This window comes from Varanus komodoensis, unplaced genomic scaffold (genome assembly GCF_004798865.1).
Source record: "Varanus komodoensis strain SLA01 unplaced genomic scaffold, ASM479886v1 scaffold129, whole genome shotgun sequence".
NCBI lineage: Eukaryota > Metazoa > Chordata > Lepidosauria > Squamata > Varanidae > Varanus > Varanus komodoensis.
In genome coordinates, this window is record NW_025335373.1 from 198,800 (window position 1) to 215,823 (window position 17,024).

The window sequence follows — 17,024 nt, forward strand, 5'->3', positions numbered from 1 at the left end:
GCAGTTCCACGGGCCGCTCCCGGCCGGGAAGGAGACGAGCCAGGGGACCGGCTCGGCCCAGTGGACTCGGGTCTCGGCAGCGGCTGGCCCTGGGCATCCAGCCTGGGGATGAGGGGTCCCAGCAGGTCACAGCCGGCTGCCCGCCCGCCCGCCCGCCCAGCCACCCCACGGCTGGCTGGCATGGTCCAGAAGTCCTGCACCCGCTCCCTGCCTGCTGCCCGCAGGGGAGAGCCAGGGAGGACGGAGGTGGAGCGTGGACCACGGCGGCGGCCCTGGCACTGGCGGCGGGATGGGGGCTGCTGCCCAACAGCTGGGCGCCTGCCCCCCAGCGGCATTTTACATGGTGGACACCCCAGGCAAGAGCTCTGTCAGTGTGCAGAGCGGGGACTCGGCCTCCTGGCGCTGCTGCTTCGCTGAGGGGACACCACCTGAGCCAGGAGCTTTTCCTGAGACGCCTTTGCAAGGGATCTAGCCATGCCGCTGACGCTGACTCTCCAACGCTCACAGCTTCTTCTCGGTAATCCACTCAAATCCCTCAAATATTTTCCGCAAACAACTGAACACTGTCCATGTGTTTGGACTCCACTGTTGAGCAACCAGCTCCTGCCATTTGCAGGGCAGCAAAAGCAGCACAAGAAGCACTTCAGTCACAAAGGCCCCCGACCCACCAAGCCCCCCGTGGAGGAAGCCCCATGTGGAAACCAGGCAAAGGAAGCAGCGCCCCGAGAAGGGAGATGGAAGGAGCTGGGCCTGCCCAGCCTCAGGAAGAGAAGACCGAGGGGAGAGAGGCGAGCGCTTGTGAAAGGCTGCCCCAGAGAGCGGGGCCGGGATGTCTCCTCGGCCGCCCCGGAGCGCAGGACACGGAATAACGGGCTCAACGGACAGGACGCAGGTCCCGGCTGGACAGCAGGAAGAACCCCGGCCATCACAGCAGCAGGCAATGGAGCCAGTGACCTGGGGGGAGGCTCTCCCACCCTGGAGGCACGCAAGGTGCAGCTGGGCGGCCCCGAGAGGGATGGTTTAACTTGGAGTCCTGCCTTGAGCAGAGGCTGGGCTCGATGGCCCTCCAGCCCCTTCCAACTCCGATTCTATGTTGGTCCTTGGGGGGCAGTGACGATCGAGTGGCTTTTTCTTGGAACGGCCTCCCCACCTGCAGAGCTGGGATGAATGGGCCAATCTGCCGAAGGCCCCGGCAGACAACTCTGCCCACTGTCCCGTCACAGAGCAGCCCGGGAATCCTCCCCAGCCTCCGGAGGAGGCGCCTCCTCTGTGCAGAGGGTGAGCCTTTCATCAGGCGTGCCACGCGCTGCTGCAGTCGCTTGCGCCGGGGAAGAGGCCGTCGCTCTCCACGTGGACGGCCGCTCCCGAAAGCCAGCAAGAGCGTGACCGGCCAGGCATTCCCCTCCCTCCCCTATAATTAATTATGGCGCCAAAGGGCGGCCGGTTCAGGGCAGACCGAAGGAGGTTCTTCTCGCAGCAGAGGTCAGCTCTGGAACTCAGTTCCACAAGTTGCCGTGGGGGCCAACATCTCGGGTGGCTCTAAAAGGGGCTGGACAGGTTGCCGGAGGAGGGCGGGCACTGATGGCTCCGCGCCTCGCGGGCCTCGTATCGGGTGGCGCACCTCTGTGTTCCCGCTGCTGAGGGGCTGTGGGAGCAGGCAGCACCGGGCACCGTTCCTGCTGGAGGAGCCCGGGGGGCGGCTGGCCTGCCGCCTGCGAACGGAGCGCTGGTGCTGCCTGCTGATCATCCAGCCCGGTTGTTCCCACGTTCTTACGGAGGGCGGCATCCACGGAGAGCTGGTCCCACGGGCGCAGCCCCTCTGCTCATTTGGGCTCCGAAACACTTGGGGTCCTGGGAAAGGTGAGGCCGGGGCTACCTTAGCCCCAGCCCCCACCCCACCCGCGACCCCGAGCAAGAGAGCTGCTCCTGCTAACAGCAGTGAGGTAATCCCGGCTTCCCGCATGGATCGCTGGAAAGGGAGACCAGGCCGCAAACGTTCCAGACCCGCTCCCTGGCCTGGAGCACGGAGGAGGCCGTGAACACGGCAGCTCCCTGCACTCGCTGGAAGGCAGTGGCCCTGACTGCTGCGGGAGGGTGCGGGTGTGCGCAGCCCCCCGCTCGGGCGGTCGTGTGTGCACAATGGCGGTGCGCACATGCCGCGGGGCATCCCTCTGGCCAGCGCTCTGCGACCAACGCGCCTCCCCGGCCCGCCTGCTGGACACGGGGCAGCCTGCTCCACGTGCCAGGCGGGGATGGGAGCCGGCGAGGAGCCCGCCTGCCCGGACAGTGCGGGGGGTCCGGGGCTCTGCAGCTCGGGACAGGCAGAGGCCCTCTTCCGGTCTGCGAGCCGGCAAACGGGGCTGACCCGCTGCTGTGCTTCCAGCCGCAAAGGGGGGCCAAGAGGCGGGCACAGAGCCCTTTCCCACATGACGGCCAGAGCCCAGCAGGAACGGCCCCGCTCCTCCGCTGCGCGTGGGCCCAGCAGGCTCTGGCAGGCAGCGCTCTGCTCCTCGCCTAGTCGAGGAGGAGCCTGGCCATGGCTGGGCCCCAGGGCTGCGCGACACCCCGAGAAGGAAGCCCCCCCTTGAATCTCCCAGACAGCTCTGCACAGCTGAACTCTCCCAGCATAAGGCACAGAAGCGGGCAGAGCTGCTTTCCTCAGGTTGGGGGGGCAACCTCACCGCCTTCCCGGTCCCCATGCCCCACCTTTGCTCAAAGAGACAGACACCCTGCTGCAGGCAAAGTGGGTGGAAGGAGGCCCTCCGGTCCCGTGACACCCCAGGAGAGGATGCTGGCGGGCCGGGCTTCGAAGGCCTCCCACCCCCGGCTCCGCTCACCACACCCCTCACCCGGGGACAACAACGCAGCAGCGGAACCCTGCAGTGAGGGAAGCCCCCGGCCCAGCCAGAGACGCCCCCCCCGCCCGAGGCCTCCGCCAGCAGGATGCGGTGGACCCCTCCGCCCCGGCAGAGGGGCTCCCGGCCCGGGGCCCTGCCCCGGCATGCCTGGCTCTGGCTCCCGCACCCCCAGCCGCCCCGTGAGAAGAGGCGGTGGGAGCACAGCTCACACACCCTCTGCAAGGGCCGCGTGGCGGAGGCAGCGATAGGCAGGGTAATGAAGCGGGGAGCAGCAACGGCCCCCACAGGACTCGTTTGCTCCACAAATCTCCCTTCCACTCACTTTTCGCTAAGAATTTTAACACCAAACTTAATTGTAAAGTCGCGTATTGATTGGAAAATGCAAATGGCAATTTAAATGTAATCTAAGCTCCCAGCGTGATCCCAGCTCCCTCCGAGGAGAAGCCACCCGGCCCAGGCTGTGCTGGAGCATGCCACTCTGGCGGGGTCCGGTGGGGTGGGGCCCCGGCAGGCGACGAGGCCTGGGACAGGCGCCGGGTCGGGCGCTGCAGAGGCTGAGGGGGCGTGAGGCTCGTGGCGGCCCCACAAGAGCGGCAGGGGCCCCCACAGGCACCCAGGGCCCCTGCCCATGCCCCGCCAAGCCTCCTTCTGTGGGGGCCCCCAGCCCCCCAGGCCTCCGCACGGGCGGTCTGCAGGGCTTGTGTCTGGGGTGGGCAGAGGATGGGGCTCGGGGCTCAGGCGGCACGGAGGGGCCTCGGCGTGGGGGCTCCTCCGCCAGTGTGCCAGGTGCGGGTCTCTGCGCACGGGACCAGCATGGCGTCTCCGCAGAGCGCAGCCCAAAGTGTGGGGGCGCCCCAGAAGGCAGCCCCCGACCTCTCCCCGTAAACCCGGCTGGCCCGGAGCCTCGGCGCTCCTTGGCCGGAGACGGCAGGCAACGGGTAGAGTGCCTGCCGCCGTGCCTGTCCCGTGCAGGGTGCCGCAGGCTCGCTTCCCCACAGCGGGAAGGGGACGCTCGGCCCTCCTTCCTGTCCTCTGCCCCCGACAATTCTCTTCTGCCCCGCTGCTACGAAGGGGACTGTACGAGTGCGTGAAGGGGATGGCGGGGGGGCGGGGGTGGGGACAGGCCTGGGGCCCCACGGGCACTCCAGCAATCCTCCCCGGGGCTTTTCTCGAGCAATTGCCCGGCCTCTCGACACAGCTGCCTCCCCACGCTCCCCCTCCACTGCCCCCCTTTGCAGGCCAGGAAGGGCGGAGAGCCAGGCTAGCCACACCGCACGTCCTGCTGCGCAGCCCTGGAAGAGAGGACTCTTTCGGTGCCGGCACGCACGGCTCCTTTAGGGACACGGCCAGCCCCCCACTTAGGGGCCTCTGGGACAGAGGGAGAGGGCACCCTCTGGGACGCAGGAACGGAACACTTCGCCCCACCGTAGACGTGCACCCCATTTTCAGACCTCTGAACACACGCGAGGGGACCTCTGAAGTCCCCGCGAGAAAGCGCCGCCCTCTGGGCATGGCAGAGAAAAAGAGCCTCAGGGGAACTCGCTCCCAGGCAGACCGGATCTGACCACGAGGCCGGACTGTGCCATGCCAGACACTCTCGGGACTGTGCCGGCTGCCCAGGCACCCCGCAGAGGCCAGGCGGCAGCACCGGCTCCGCCAGAACCTGTCCCGGCACAGGTGAGGTGCAAAGGGTCTCTGAGCCCAGCCAGAGCGCCTCCCGTCACTGCCGAGCAGCCGCACTAGGCCTGGCACGCCCGTCAGCCGAGGAACGGCCTCAGTGGCCGCAGCCCTGCATGCAGCGCCCCCAGCCGGCCGCCTGCCCCCTGCAACCCTCCGTGAGTGGCAAAGCAAGCAGGATGGATGCCCAGGAGTGTCCTGGCGAGGGGCACGACTGCTCACGGAGTACCCCAGACGCTCCCCGACGCCCCCCACTCACACACACGCAAGCACAGACAGGCACGGCACGGCACGGCACAGGCTGGTGATGGCAAAGCTTGCGCGGGGAAGGCACGGGCCCGCCGGGGACGCTCCTCGTGGGAGAGGACAGGAGGGACCTGGCGTGCGGCAGCCCCTGTGCCTGCTGCCCTTGCTGACCCCCGCCCGGCGCGAGCTGGAGGGGAGCCCCGCTGGCCAGCTGCCTGTCCAGCGGGGCCAGAGCTCCCTCGTGGGGGGGATGCAAACCTGCTTAATGGGGATGGCCCGCCCGCTTCCGATACTGTCCGCCTTACACTCCGGGGGCTTCTTCTCCCGCTCGATGTCTGTGCCTTTTCGAGACTGGAAGAGAAGAGACACGCGGGCATTAGAACTGCGCGGGGGGGGGGGGGGGGCTGGGGGGGGGGGGGGGGGGGGGGGGGGGGGCCTTTGCTCGTGGTCCAGAGGAGCCCCTGCCTTCCCCACGGTCCCGCTGGAGGCCGGAGTGGAGCTGCGCTGGGCCCACGCTCCCCTGCCCACCCGGGCCCGCGGGATGGGGTGACAGGCGGAAGCAGCGTGGGATGGGGGGGTGGGGGTGGGGGGGTAAGCTGAGCATGGATGGCGGCGGAGGCGGCAGCAGCGGCAGCGGAGGCACTAGCGGCGGAAGCCCAGAAAGAACGGCACCAGCCCTCCTAATCCAACCGTTTATTTGGTGAACACACTGGCACCATACAAAGTCGCAGATGTCACTGGGCCACTGGCAGCCCTTACAAAAGAGCATTGACAATAAACAGCTACTTTACATTTAGAACACGATTGGGGGGCAAGGGGGGGGAGAGAAAGAGAGAGAGAGAAAGAGAGAAAGAGAGCAATAACTCCAGTTCATCATCATCATCGTCATCATCAGCATCAGCATCTCAATAAATAAACGAACCAAGAAATAAAGTTGAAAATCTACAGTTTGCCAAGAAGCCGTCCTTGAAGGTGCTCGAGAAGACAGTGGAGGAAACTGCGAAATTCACGGCACGGAGCACAACCGGCACAAGAAGGGCAGGCGGAGCAGCCTTGGCTCTGGGCAACCGTTCGTCAGTCTCGCAAGCCCTTCCGTTTGTCCGTCACACCGCTGGCTGCAAGCGCCCCACGCTCAGCGGGGAGCAGCAGCGCCCTCTCGCCCCACATGACGAGCTCAAAGGAGAGGGGCTCGGGGAGCCACAGGCAGCTGCTCTGCCTGGAGGAGGAGGAGCAGCAGGAGAGGAAGAGGAAAAGAGCGAGAGGAGGAGTCCATGCAGGAGGAGGGAGGGGGCCGGAGACCACGGGGCAGGCCCCAACGGCAGCAAAGTGTCCCATGGCCCCTCCTTCTCCTGGCACTTCCTGGAGGCTCGGTCGGTCTCGCCGTCTCCTGCACGCGGACACTCGGCACGCCCAGCAAAGTCCCGGCTGACCGCGCGGTCGCAGACTCTCTCAGAGACCTTAGAGGGGGCAGGGGCAAGACTCCTGCGCGTGTCCGGGCGGAGGGGGACCCAAGCGGCAGGCGGGCGGGCGGGCGGGCGGGCAGGAAGGCAGGCGGGCGGGCGGGCGGGCAGGCGGGCTAGGGAGGGCAGGCTAATCTGAGATCACTGCCTGTCCCTGATCCGGCCCTGGAGAGGCAATGAAAAGTGAGAGCATTGGTACTGAGATGCCTGCTGGGGAACCACTTGGATCTTCTAATTTGGAAGGAGTTGAAAAGGCCTTTTGGTTGATGAAAAGTTGGAAACAGTGGCACATATCTGCAAATATCGAAAGAATAGAGAGTTTGGCATGTTAGACTCAGAATACGGAAACCTGGCTGTCTGTCTGTCTGTCTGTCTGTCTGGGGCACACGTGGCGGAGGAGACACACCAGCAGAGAGTCGGAGCCCCTCACCGGGCGCGGCGGCAGTGCGAGCGACAGGCGGGCAGGTGCGCGAGAGGAGGCGCCGAGAGGCGGAAAGCGGGAATCTGCCTCCACCTGCTGGCCAGAGGCGCCCCGACACCCCTCCATCCCAGCTGGCGCAGAGGACGGAGGCGTGCGGGGCGGGCAGCCGGAAGAGCCGGGAAGGGGCGGCAGCAGCGGGATGGCTGGTGGGGGGGAGGGGGCAGCAGCCATCAGGAAAGAGCTTCTGGAATGAGAGACGCAGAGACACAGGATGGTGGGGCGGGACCCGGGCAGGGCAAGGCTCCTGGCAGGCGAAGGCAAGCCCCCCAGACAACGCGCCCCGCCTCCACGCCCCGGGCCCACCCATGAGCCCTGCAGACACAAGCTCCGGCACCCCCGGGCCTCCAGCCCCCCACTGCCCACCCACCCGCCCGGAAGGACCAGCGCGTGGCCGAGGGCCGCAGCCCAGCTCCGGCACACGGAGCAAGCGGGGGGGGTCGATCCGTGCGGAGTATGGCCGGCGCACACCGGAGCGCGAGGGGGCCTGCGGCGCGGCGTTCCGAGCGGTGGCCCGGGGGGCCCGCGGATGCGCCTACAGACAGGCAAGCCGATGCAGCACGGAGCACGGAGCACGCGGGAGCCGCAGCCAAAGCCAGCGGGGCAAGCGGGGGGCGGGGGCCACGTGCAGCGAGGCACGGGGGCAAGCGGGGCTGTGCAGGGTGGGCCGCGCGGCCGCGGGACGGCAGCTCCACGGGGAGGAAGCGCGAGAGCTGGGAAGGCAGCAGGCAGGGTGCGGAGCGGCGCGCGGACACGCGTGTGCACGGGTGCGCCTCGAGACGGGGGCCCTGCTCCTCCGGCAGCGGCCGCTCACTCCCCCCGACCAAGATGCTCCGGCCTCCGGGGCGCTGCACTGACCTGGCCGCCACGCTCGGGGAGCAGGAAGCCGAGCCGGGCGGCCCCCCGCTCACCCCCCCCACATCCTCACACACGCGCTGCACACGCCTCCAAGCCACGTCCCACAACAGTTCAGGGCGATCTGCGCTCGGGTCCTCGCCTATCCCTGGAGCTAGCTGGGGGGCTCCGGGGCAGCCAGTCCCTCAGCCCAGCCTCCCTCGCAGGGCTGTCGCTGTGAGGAGAAGGCTGAGAGGAGCAGAATTACGCGACCTGCCCTGTGTTCCTTGGAAGGAGAAAGGCAAGACAGCAACGCAACAGAGAAAGGACCCCCGAACTGAGGCTGGTCCACCTCCAGGCCCAGTCCGGCCTCGCTGGCTCTGCCCTCCCGGGGACCCGGCCATGTCGGGGCTGGGGATGAAGACGGCATGCCCTCCGGTGCGGGACCCGCAGCCCTGCCCCGAGCCGGGGGCCACGCAGACTCCACGGCGCCTGGAGTGGGGGAGGCCGCTGCGGAGGTGCCCTCGCTGGAAGGTGACTCTCCGAGACGCTCACCAGGCCCCACGGCCCCGCCTGCACCCAGAGAGGACCCTTGCGGCAGCCCTGCAGGGGCGTGGGAGGCGTTTGCTATAGGGCCCGGCCCTCGCCCGGCAGCATCAGGGAGACGGCAGCCACGGCCCTCCAGGGCTTCGGGCGGTCCTTGCACGCCTCTGGAGGTGTTGCCGGGATCTGCAGTAGCGACCCTCCACCTGGCGCTCGGTCCAGAGGACAAGGCGCCCCCCAGGCATCCCTCCATAAAGGGGACCCCTCCGCTTCCGGGCCAGGGCCTCTGCCCCGAGACCCACCCGGAGCCCTTCTGGCGCTTCTCACCCACGTTCCCAGCAGTCGGTCTGAAACCGTCCCACCCAGAATCCATCTCCCCTGAAGTCCCTGGACACGGCGCATCGTCTTGTGGACTCTGGGCAAATGCCGCAAGTCAGAAACCAGGGCCTGGGGCTTCCCTTCTCAAGCGACGGTTCGCTCGCTCAGGGTGCTTTGGTCGGGGGTTGAATACGGGGGTCCTTCCCCCAGCAATTCCTAAAGGCAGGATCGTCACGTGCCTCTGGACAGAAGCGCTGCTGGAGGAGCGGCAGAGCCCTGCTGGGACATGGGGAGGCCAGTCCCAGCACCCCCCACACAGGGGGACTGCTGTCGCCGGCCAGTGTCGGCAGCACTGGGAAACGATGGGCCGGGGGGGACTGCTTCTTCTGTCCCGGAGGCCCTCGGCCAGCCTGGCCCACCCTCTCCTCCCCGCCAGGCGCCCCAAAAGGGTCCCGCATCCCACAAACAGCAGCACCACAAACACTGGGTGCACCACCTCATTCAAGGTGGGAGACCCTGGCAGAGCAGAGGTGGGGGGGGTCTTTCAAACGCCGGACTCCTCTGGTTCTTCGGTGCGGGGGGGGGGGGTTAATCTGGCCCTAAGCCTGGCCTAGGCCCTTCTGTGCAGCCGAAAGAGCCCCGCTGGGGAGGGGGTGGCTGCTGCTCGCATCCGCGGGGTGCCAACACCGGTGTGCTGAGCCGCGTCTGCACACACCCCGAGCCCGCGCACGCACACATCCGCACGCACGCGCGCACAGGGCCCGCTCTGCCCTGGCAGCCGCGCAACACGCTCAGCCCCCCAAGCCCTGCCGACCCGGGACTCACTGTGAAGATGTTGGAGCGGCGCTTGGACTGCTTGCGGATGGGGGTGGGCGTGTTGGAGGCCGCGATGGTCTCAATCCGCAGCTCCCGCTGGCTGATGCTGGGGGTCGAGGGCACCGAGGAGGAGTAATCGCTGAAGGCCCCGCTCCCATTGGCGGCCTGTGAGGGGAAAGGGGCGGCGGGTGAGGAGGTGCCAGCGGACACAGTAGCTCTCCTGGCCGCCCAGCACGGGGCTGCCCTCGCCCGGGAGGGCGCCAACCAGAAGCACCCAGGGGGGTTTCAGCACCGCCCCCCAAGTAAATTCTGTGGCGATAATGAAATCAGCCAACAGCTTCCAACGCTTCCAGGATCACTGGGCTCCCTCTTTCCGCTTGCAATTTTCTTCAACAGAGGGTTCGGCACATGTGAATTCGCCTTTCAGCCTGCGGTGCCCCTTTGTGCTCGGCTCGGCTGGGCATCTAGGCCCAAGTGGCCGTCAGTGGCCATCCTGCGGCCAGCGGCCTCTTCCCCCTCCACAAAGCACTGCTGGGGGCTGACAAGACGACCTCCTGTGTGCAAAGCAAGTGCTTGGCCACTCCACCCCCGCGGGGCTCTGCAAAGGGTCTAGAGCCAGGGGGCAGAAGCACAGGGACTGGAATGCCTCCCGAGCCACAAACTCACAAGGGCTCCAGCAGACACCAAGGCCTGAAGGTTTTGGAGTTTAAAATGGTGCAAAGTTCTGCGAAGAACCTCCTCCAAACGGAGGGAGACCCCGACATGCCCGAGGAACCGGTCTCGATGGGGTGGGGGGTGGGGAGGCTGCAATGACGCCACCGGCCTGGAAAGAGGCTTTTCCTCAGCGAGGGCCCAGATGCTCACGGGAATGGAGGCTCAGTGGGGCAGAGGAGCCAGCAGCAAGGCAGCCCCAGGAGAGGACTGGGCCTCCAGCAGTCGGGCCTGCATGCCGCTGGCATCACCGGCACCCCAGCAAGCGCCTATGCGCGCTCCCTCTTAGCTGGGCACAGATCCACCCTCTGGGGAGCGCACCTACGTCTCCTGCATCCCAAGTGCTTCCGGGTTTCAGGCAAGCCACCCGGGACGGCCACGCTAGACCCTTCCGCACGGCAGCTTGTGGGAGGGAAGCTGGGAGGTCCAGCACGAAGGCTTTGGGCGCCCCTCTGGCTGTAGCTGCCCCAACTCCAGGACGAGGGGCAGGGCCTGCTGCAAGGCCTGCTCCCCGGCCAGGGCCCTCCCTCTGCCAGGGCCCTCCCGCCCCCAAATCCTCCGGCGCCCCTGCGGCAGAGCCCAAGCCCTGCGGCCGCCGCCGGCCCTGCTCTACCTGGTTGATGTGCACAGAGGGGATAGAGGCGGCCGAGACGGAGGAATGGCTGGGCGAGTTGGGCAGCGACTTGCAGGGCCCGATGGACAGCTGCTGCTTCTTGCGCAGGGCCACGACCTTCTGAGCCACTGAAGGAGGTGAGAGACGCGCGTGAGCGGCGACCGTGTCCTCCGTGGGGGGCGGCATTTTGCATTTGGGGCCCCTGCAGCCCGGGGGCCCCACAGGCCTCGAGACGCAGCATGCCGTGGGCGGGTGGCGGCCTGGGACGGGCTGGGGAACTGGCGTGGACAGGAAAGGGGGGCTGGCGCGCAGGGGCGCCCCGCCAGGGCGGTGGCGGCTGAAAGACCCGCGCCCGGCCTGCAGAAGAGCCGCTGCCCTCAGCAGCACTCCACTCGGCCCGCGGCCAGCCTCCCTCCGGGGGGCACCACGGGGGCAGGGAGCTCCGGGCTCGCGCGCCTGCGCCTGACTCACCATCCTGGAAGACCCGCTCCACGTTCAGCCCGTACGTGGCACAGGTCTCGTAGTAGGTGCAGCGCTTCAGGTCGTTGGAGAGCTTCCGGGCACGCGAGTCGTCGATCACCCGGGGGTTGGTGGCACTGATGGCGTCTGTGGTCAACGGGGGCGTCAGGAGGAGCCCGGGTCTCCCGGCCGCGGCCCCACACGGAGCAGCGCGAGCGGCCTGGGCGATGCCTCTGCTCCCCGAGCGCCCCAGCCGCCCACCAGCACCAGCCTCCCCCAGAAAGGCCAAGGCAGGATGGGGACTTCCCCCTGGCATCCGGGCGGCCAAGCCCTCCCCAGGCAGCAGAGGGCCAGACAGCAGGTCTGGGCAGGGCCTTCCTCCCCGGGGGGGGGGGGGGGGGCGAGGACATGGTCTGCCCTCCGGAGAAGAATCAGCCAAGCTCCTGCTGGGAGCCAGATCATGCACGGCACAAGCCCCCACGCTGGCAGCATGCTCCAAGCATCGGGCACATGATGGTTATGGACCCCTCCGGAGAAGGGCCCAGGGACCCGCCCCCCAGGAAAAGGTGACATCCCGAAAGGCCTCCCAGCACTGAGGCGGTGGGGGGGCATTTCCTTCCTGGCACACAGCTGGACACGAACCAGCGGCTCCCCAAGTCTACCCCGGGATCCAGAAGACACTCCCCTTGCAGCCGGGGTCTGCACGGGGGTGTCATGACCCCTCTGCACAACAGGCCCCCTGATGGCCGTTGCTCTGCTCCCCTTGCTCCTCCAGGCCCGCCCTCAGCAGGCTCGCTCCCGCTCCGGAGCACCAAACGCTGTGCAACCCGCAGGCCGCAGCCAGGTGCTGAGCACTCCCGCCCCACGCCTAGCCGTGCCCCCATGCAGGCACTCCCTCCCGTTCGCCCTCCCGGCCCACTAAGGACATCCAACTTCCACAGCCGGCACAGGGGCTCTCTGGGAAGGATTCTGGTCCCCCCGCCAGCAGTGGAGCCCGCTTGGGCCAACGGGGGCTCCCTCTTGTTCCCCGCACCTGTCACAACTGAGCACCTGAGTCTGCTATAAGTGTATGCATCTCCTTTATGTACGGTTATTCTGTGTCCCCCGAGAGCTTGCAGCTACGGGACATCGAATAAATCAGACAAAAGCAGTGCGTGAGAAGCCACAATGAACTGCCATTGTTTGGCGACAACCAAGGCGCACTCGAGCACCTGCAGAGCACACGGGCCCCTTCCAGAGAGGCCCAGAGCTCCCTGTAGGCCGCGTGCAGCACGTGGGGGTGGGGGGCGTAACTGGGGAGGGGCCATCCCCGGGCACCTCGGCGTGCACGGCTTGCTCCCTAGCAAGGCCGGGTCCGAGCACCTGGGAGCCCTGGGCACTGACCGAGGAGGGCCCGTGGCCCTGCAGCCCCTCTGCCACCAGGACAGCTCAGGGCTCCACCGACTCACGGCGAGTCCCTCTCCAGGCAAGAGGGTGCCCCAGGCCGCAAACTGGAGGGGGGCCACTCCGGACGCTCTGGCCTGGCCCCACTTCGCAAAGGATCTAGCCCACCCACCGCTGGCAGACTGCCAGCGCCCCGCAGCCCACCCAAAGCGGCGCCCAGGCAGGAAGAGCCCCCTGGCCAGAAGGGGCCCCCTTGCCCTCTCCCAGGAGTGCCAGCTGCGGGTGGCACCCCTGAAGTGTGGGGCGCTTTCTGGCAGCAGTCCCCGCGCTTGCCACCTTCGGGGATCCAGGGTGCACAGGCCTTGCACAGGGCGGGGGGCAACATGGCCCCCCCGGACCAAGGGTCTGGCCGCGGTCACAGCATCCAGGGGGCCGGGCGGACACGCCCGGCCCCTTCGGGGGCACTCCCCGTCCCTCCGGCGGCGGCAGCCCCGCCCCCACTCACCTTGCGTGCCCACCAGCACCATGGGCACCTCGGAGGCGTTGCGGTAGCTGCAGAGGCGCAGGTAGTAGTTGTAGACCGTCTGGAAGCTGATCTCGTCCTCCAGGCTGAAGACAAAGACCACGGCGTCCACCCAGGCCGCAAACTGGAGGGGGGACCAAATGGTCAGGGCCGCCAGATGGCTCAGGGGACCCCCCCCCCGCTACCTCACGCAGGGCTGCCATGGCTGCCAGGCCACACGGGCACCCGGGAGCAGGGGCACCGCTCCCCCTCCGCTAGCCTGCTGCTACGCAGGGCAGAGCTGGCTTCCACAGCTGTGTCCCGGGGTCCGGAAGGCCATGCCATTCTTCGGCCAGCTCCGCCTGGACCACCTCGCAGCTGAGCCCAGTACGGGTGAGGCCTGGCCAGGGCACCCCCCTCCCCCACCCAGGGCCCATGAGAATCCGGGGCAGCCCAGCCCAGCCCTGCTCTCCCCGGCCGAGCCTGGCCTTCACTTAGAGCGCCCCCCCAGGCGAGGAAGGAGGACGTGCGCCTTGCCTGAAGCTCCGGAGGGCCCCCCTCATCGCGGATCAGCAGCAGGTAGCTCTGGCCGTCGACAACCATCTCCTTTTTGAAACGGCCACCTGGACATGTAGCCAAGGAGGGGGGGAGAGGCTGAGCGAGGCATCAGGTGAGGGGTGGAGAGCTGCTTCCTGGGCAAGCCTTTCCGGAAGCCCCCTGCCCCCCCTGCCCTCGCACGGGGCCCTGCCAGAGAAAAGCCACTTTCCTTTCCTGAGCTTAAGGCCTTACCCATACAGGCCGGAACTGGGGTCCCCTGGGAGCAGCGGGGGCTGATCTGTCCATGCCCCCCTCAGTTTCACCCCTAGTAAAACCAATTAACTCCTCCCCTCCCTAGGGCCACCGCCAGCCTTTCCTGCATCCAGGCAAGCTCCTCTGGCCGCTGGGCACGCTGCATCCGCCGAGCGACGACTTTCTGGACATGCCGGATGCTCTCCTGGGAGCCCCTTGACGGCGCTGGGAAGCGTCCCCACGGGAGCCTCGTGGGGGAAGGCCTGGAAGAACCAGCTGGCAAAGAAGGGCACGGGGACAGGGAGAGGAACGGACCCAGGGGATGGGGTGGCGCCCGGCTGCAGCGCTGGCTCAGGACGGGCACGCGGAGGCAGAGGATGTGGGGCAGCCGAGGGCCAAGACGTCTTGGGAAGGGACCAGAGGGCTCCATGCAGAAGGAGGCGGCCCCAGCCCGGCCTCTGGGGCAGCGGCAGCGGGGCAGTCAGCACCCACTGCAGACGTGGAAGGGGATGGCCCTCCTCGAGGCCTTCCCGGGGCAGCTGGGTGGCCACATCCCGCTGGGCCAGGGAGGCTCCCTAGAGCGGTTTGCATGCAGGAGCAGGCGGCTGCGGCCTGATCCCGTCTGGTCCTTCCAGGGGAACGCAAGGCGGCCACGCACTAGGGCCTGGGACGGGACGGGTGCGTGCAAACGGCTGGGCAGACCCCAGCCAAGCAGGGCTGTGAAGCCACCTCCCCCTCAAGAGAGCAGAGCTCCTCCAGGGACAGGGGCAAGCAGTAGCAGCCTGAGCCAGCGCCCCTCTTTCCTCGGACCTCCCAGAGCCCAGAAAAAGGTCCTGGGGCTTAGCTAATGTCCTGCGGAAGCCTGAGGGAGCCACAGGATGGACGGCAAGGCCAGCTCCTGGTTCCCCCAGGAATGGGGCAGAGGTCAGAGAGGCAAACAGGTATCATTCCTACCGCCACCACCTGTGAGTCACATGGATTCCATTCACAGGCGGCCTTACCTCCTCTTCCAGAGGATTCCAGGTGGCGTACACTGTTCTCCCCCCGCCTCCCTGTGTCCTCACAAAAACCACCACCACCACCATCACCCAGTGAGGCAGGCTGGGCTGAGTCCACAGCTGGCCCAGAGTCTCCCAGTCAGCTCCAAGGCTGAGGGGGGACTCGAGCCAAGATCCCCCGAGTCCCAGTCTAGCTCTCTTGACCACTGCACTGCACTGCCTCATGCCATTCTTTTCCTGCATATTCAGTCCAATAGTGGAAGCTCCCGGGGCAGTTCATGACAATACAAAGAGCAGCCTGGGAGGTCGGCTCCTCTCCCCAGGACAGAGGTTGCACTGAGGTAACTGCACTCTGCCCATGACTAGAAGCACCTTACACCCGCATGGAGAGAACTTCCCAAGGAAGGAGGAGGAGGTTGTTACGTGCACTCTAAGAACCGCTCGAGCCCGCATGGCAAAGGGCTCCCCCCGCAGCCCGGGCCGACCCGGGCCAGGGAAGAGAGGCGCAGTGGGCTCCACGAGACACACGCAAGCCGCAGCCATGTGGGTCAGGGACGTGGTGGCAATGCCGGACCTAGCTAGGCCACCGTCCCCACCAGGGTCACCCATGGGCATTCCTTGGCCCCCCTGGCCGGCCCGTCCCTCCCAGCTCCCGTCACTCACCTTCCGGGGACTCCTCCTGCACGTAGGTGCCCGTCAGGTAGCGGTGCACCAGGGCCGACTTCCCGCTGGACAGGTTGCCCACGATCCCCTGCAACACAAAGGCAAGCATGAGCGCCGGGCCCAGCTCCTGCCCAGCCCACGTCGAAGCCCGAAGGGCACCCAGGGAGTCCTCGGAATTCTGGCGGGCCTAAAGAAAGGCAGGAGGACCGGGCCTGAAAAGGCCATGGTTTTCCTCAGAGCTGGCACTACCAGTAACGAAGATGCAGGGAAGATGCCTAAGGATGCTGGGGACCCGGAGCACAGCACAGAGGCTACCCAATAACCAACAGGTGGAGGAAAAGGGGAGGCCACAGAGAGCCCGGGAGGAGGAAAGCGGGACCCCGGCTGAGCTTTCCCACCCCACAACATTAAAATGCCTGATAGGGGAGGTGGTCCTTCCCATGGAGACACGCAATTGTGAGAATTTCCAGAATGAAATTAGTGGGAAAAGAGGGCCTCAAGTGTCTTATCCAGCGATGGCAAAACTAAAAGAGGCATATCGATAAAATCCTCCAAGGACAACTCGTTTCCCCAACAATAACCCTACCCTGGAGCACACCCGTAACCCTAAGATAAAGGTAAAATTCCAAAGAAAATAATGTAATTTTAAAAACGCCTTCCTAGACCAGCTTTTTCTGCTCAGCTCATCATTTCTGCACATTCTAAGTGCATTGCAAACATCAAAATCATGCCATGACACCTCGTTTTCCCAACCCTAACCGAACCTTGGGGAATACCCCTAACCCTAAAGAAGGGTAAAGTTCCATTAAAAATATTGCAATTTTCAAAAAGACTCCTTGGAGGAGCTTTTTCTGCTCAGCTCATCATTTCTGAACATTCTAAGCGCATTCCAAACATCAAATTCATGCCATGACGCCTCCTTTTCCCAACCCTAACCCTACCCTGATGAATACCCCTAACCCTAATATAAGGGTGAAGTTCCATTGAAAATATTGCAATTTTCAAAAGGACTTCTTGGAGCAGCTTTTTCTACACAGCTCATCGTTTCTGCCCATTCTTAGTGCATTTCAACTGTCAGAATCACACCAGGACACCTCGTTTTCCCAACACTAACCCTACCTTGGGGAATACCCCTAACCCTAATATAAGGATGAAGTTCGATTGAAAATGTTGCAATTTTCAAAAAGACTTCTTGGAGCAGCTTTTGCTACACAGCTCATCATTTCTGCACATTCTAAGCGCATTCCAAACACCAAATTCATGACATGACGCCTTGTTTTCCCAACCCTAACCCTACCTTGGGGAATACCCCTAACCCTAATATAAGGGCGAAGTTCCATTGAAAATATTGCAATTTTGAGAAAGCCTTCTTAGAGCAGCTTTTAATGCTCAACTCATCATTTCTGCACATTCTAAGCGAATTCCAAACATCAAAATCATGCCATGACGCCTCGTTTTCCCAACCCTAACCCTACCCTGGGGAATACCCCTAGCCCTAATATAAGGGTGAGGTTCTATTGAAAATATTGCAATTTTGAAAAAGCCTCTTGGAGCAGCTTTTTATACACAGCTCATCATTTCTGCACATTCTAAGCGCATTCCAAACATCAAAACCATGCCATGACGCCTCCTTTTCCCAACCCTAACCCTACCCTGGGGAATACCCCTAACCCTAA

At 65.5% G+C, this 17,024-nt stretch overlaps 1 protein-coding gene across 5 annotated transcripts in view; it reads right to left on the reverse strand.

The window, feature by feature from the left end:
- The window catches only part of AGAP3 (ArfGAP with GTPase domain, ankyrin repeat and PH domain 3), a 75,408-nt gene that overhangs the window by 21,995 nt on the left and 36,389 nt on the right, over positions 1–17,024 (reverse strand). For 3 of the 5 annotated variants that reach the window (XM_044422522.1, XM_044422525.1, XM_044422524.1), the window contains exons 3-9: positions 15,349–15,436; positions 13,436–13,521; positions 12,902–13,043; positions 11,026–11,160; positions 10,555–10,682; positions 9,240–9,395; positions 5,040–5,132 (exon numbers count right to left, since the gene is read on the reverse strand). In XM_044422522.1, the coding sequence (XP_044278457.1) occupies positions 5,040–5,132; positions 9,240–9,395; positions 10,555–10,682; positions 11,026–11,160; positions 12,902–13,043; positions 13,436–13,521; positions 15,349–15,436 (828 nt within the window). Of the gene's footprint in view, positions 1–5,039; positions 5,133–6,391; positions 6,536–9,239; positions 9,396–10,554; positions 10,683–11,025; positions 11,161–12,901; positions 13,044–13,435; positions 13,522–15,348; positions 15,437–17,024 lie in introns of those variants that run through there. The other 2 variants (XM_044422526.1, XM_044422523.1) reach the window with 2 other exon arrangements.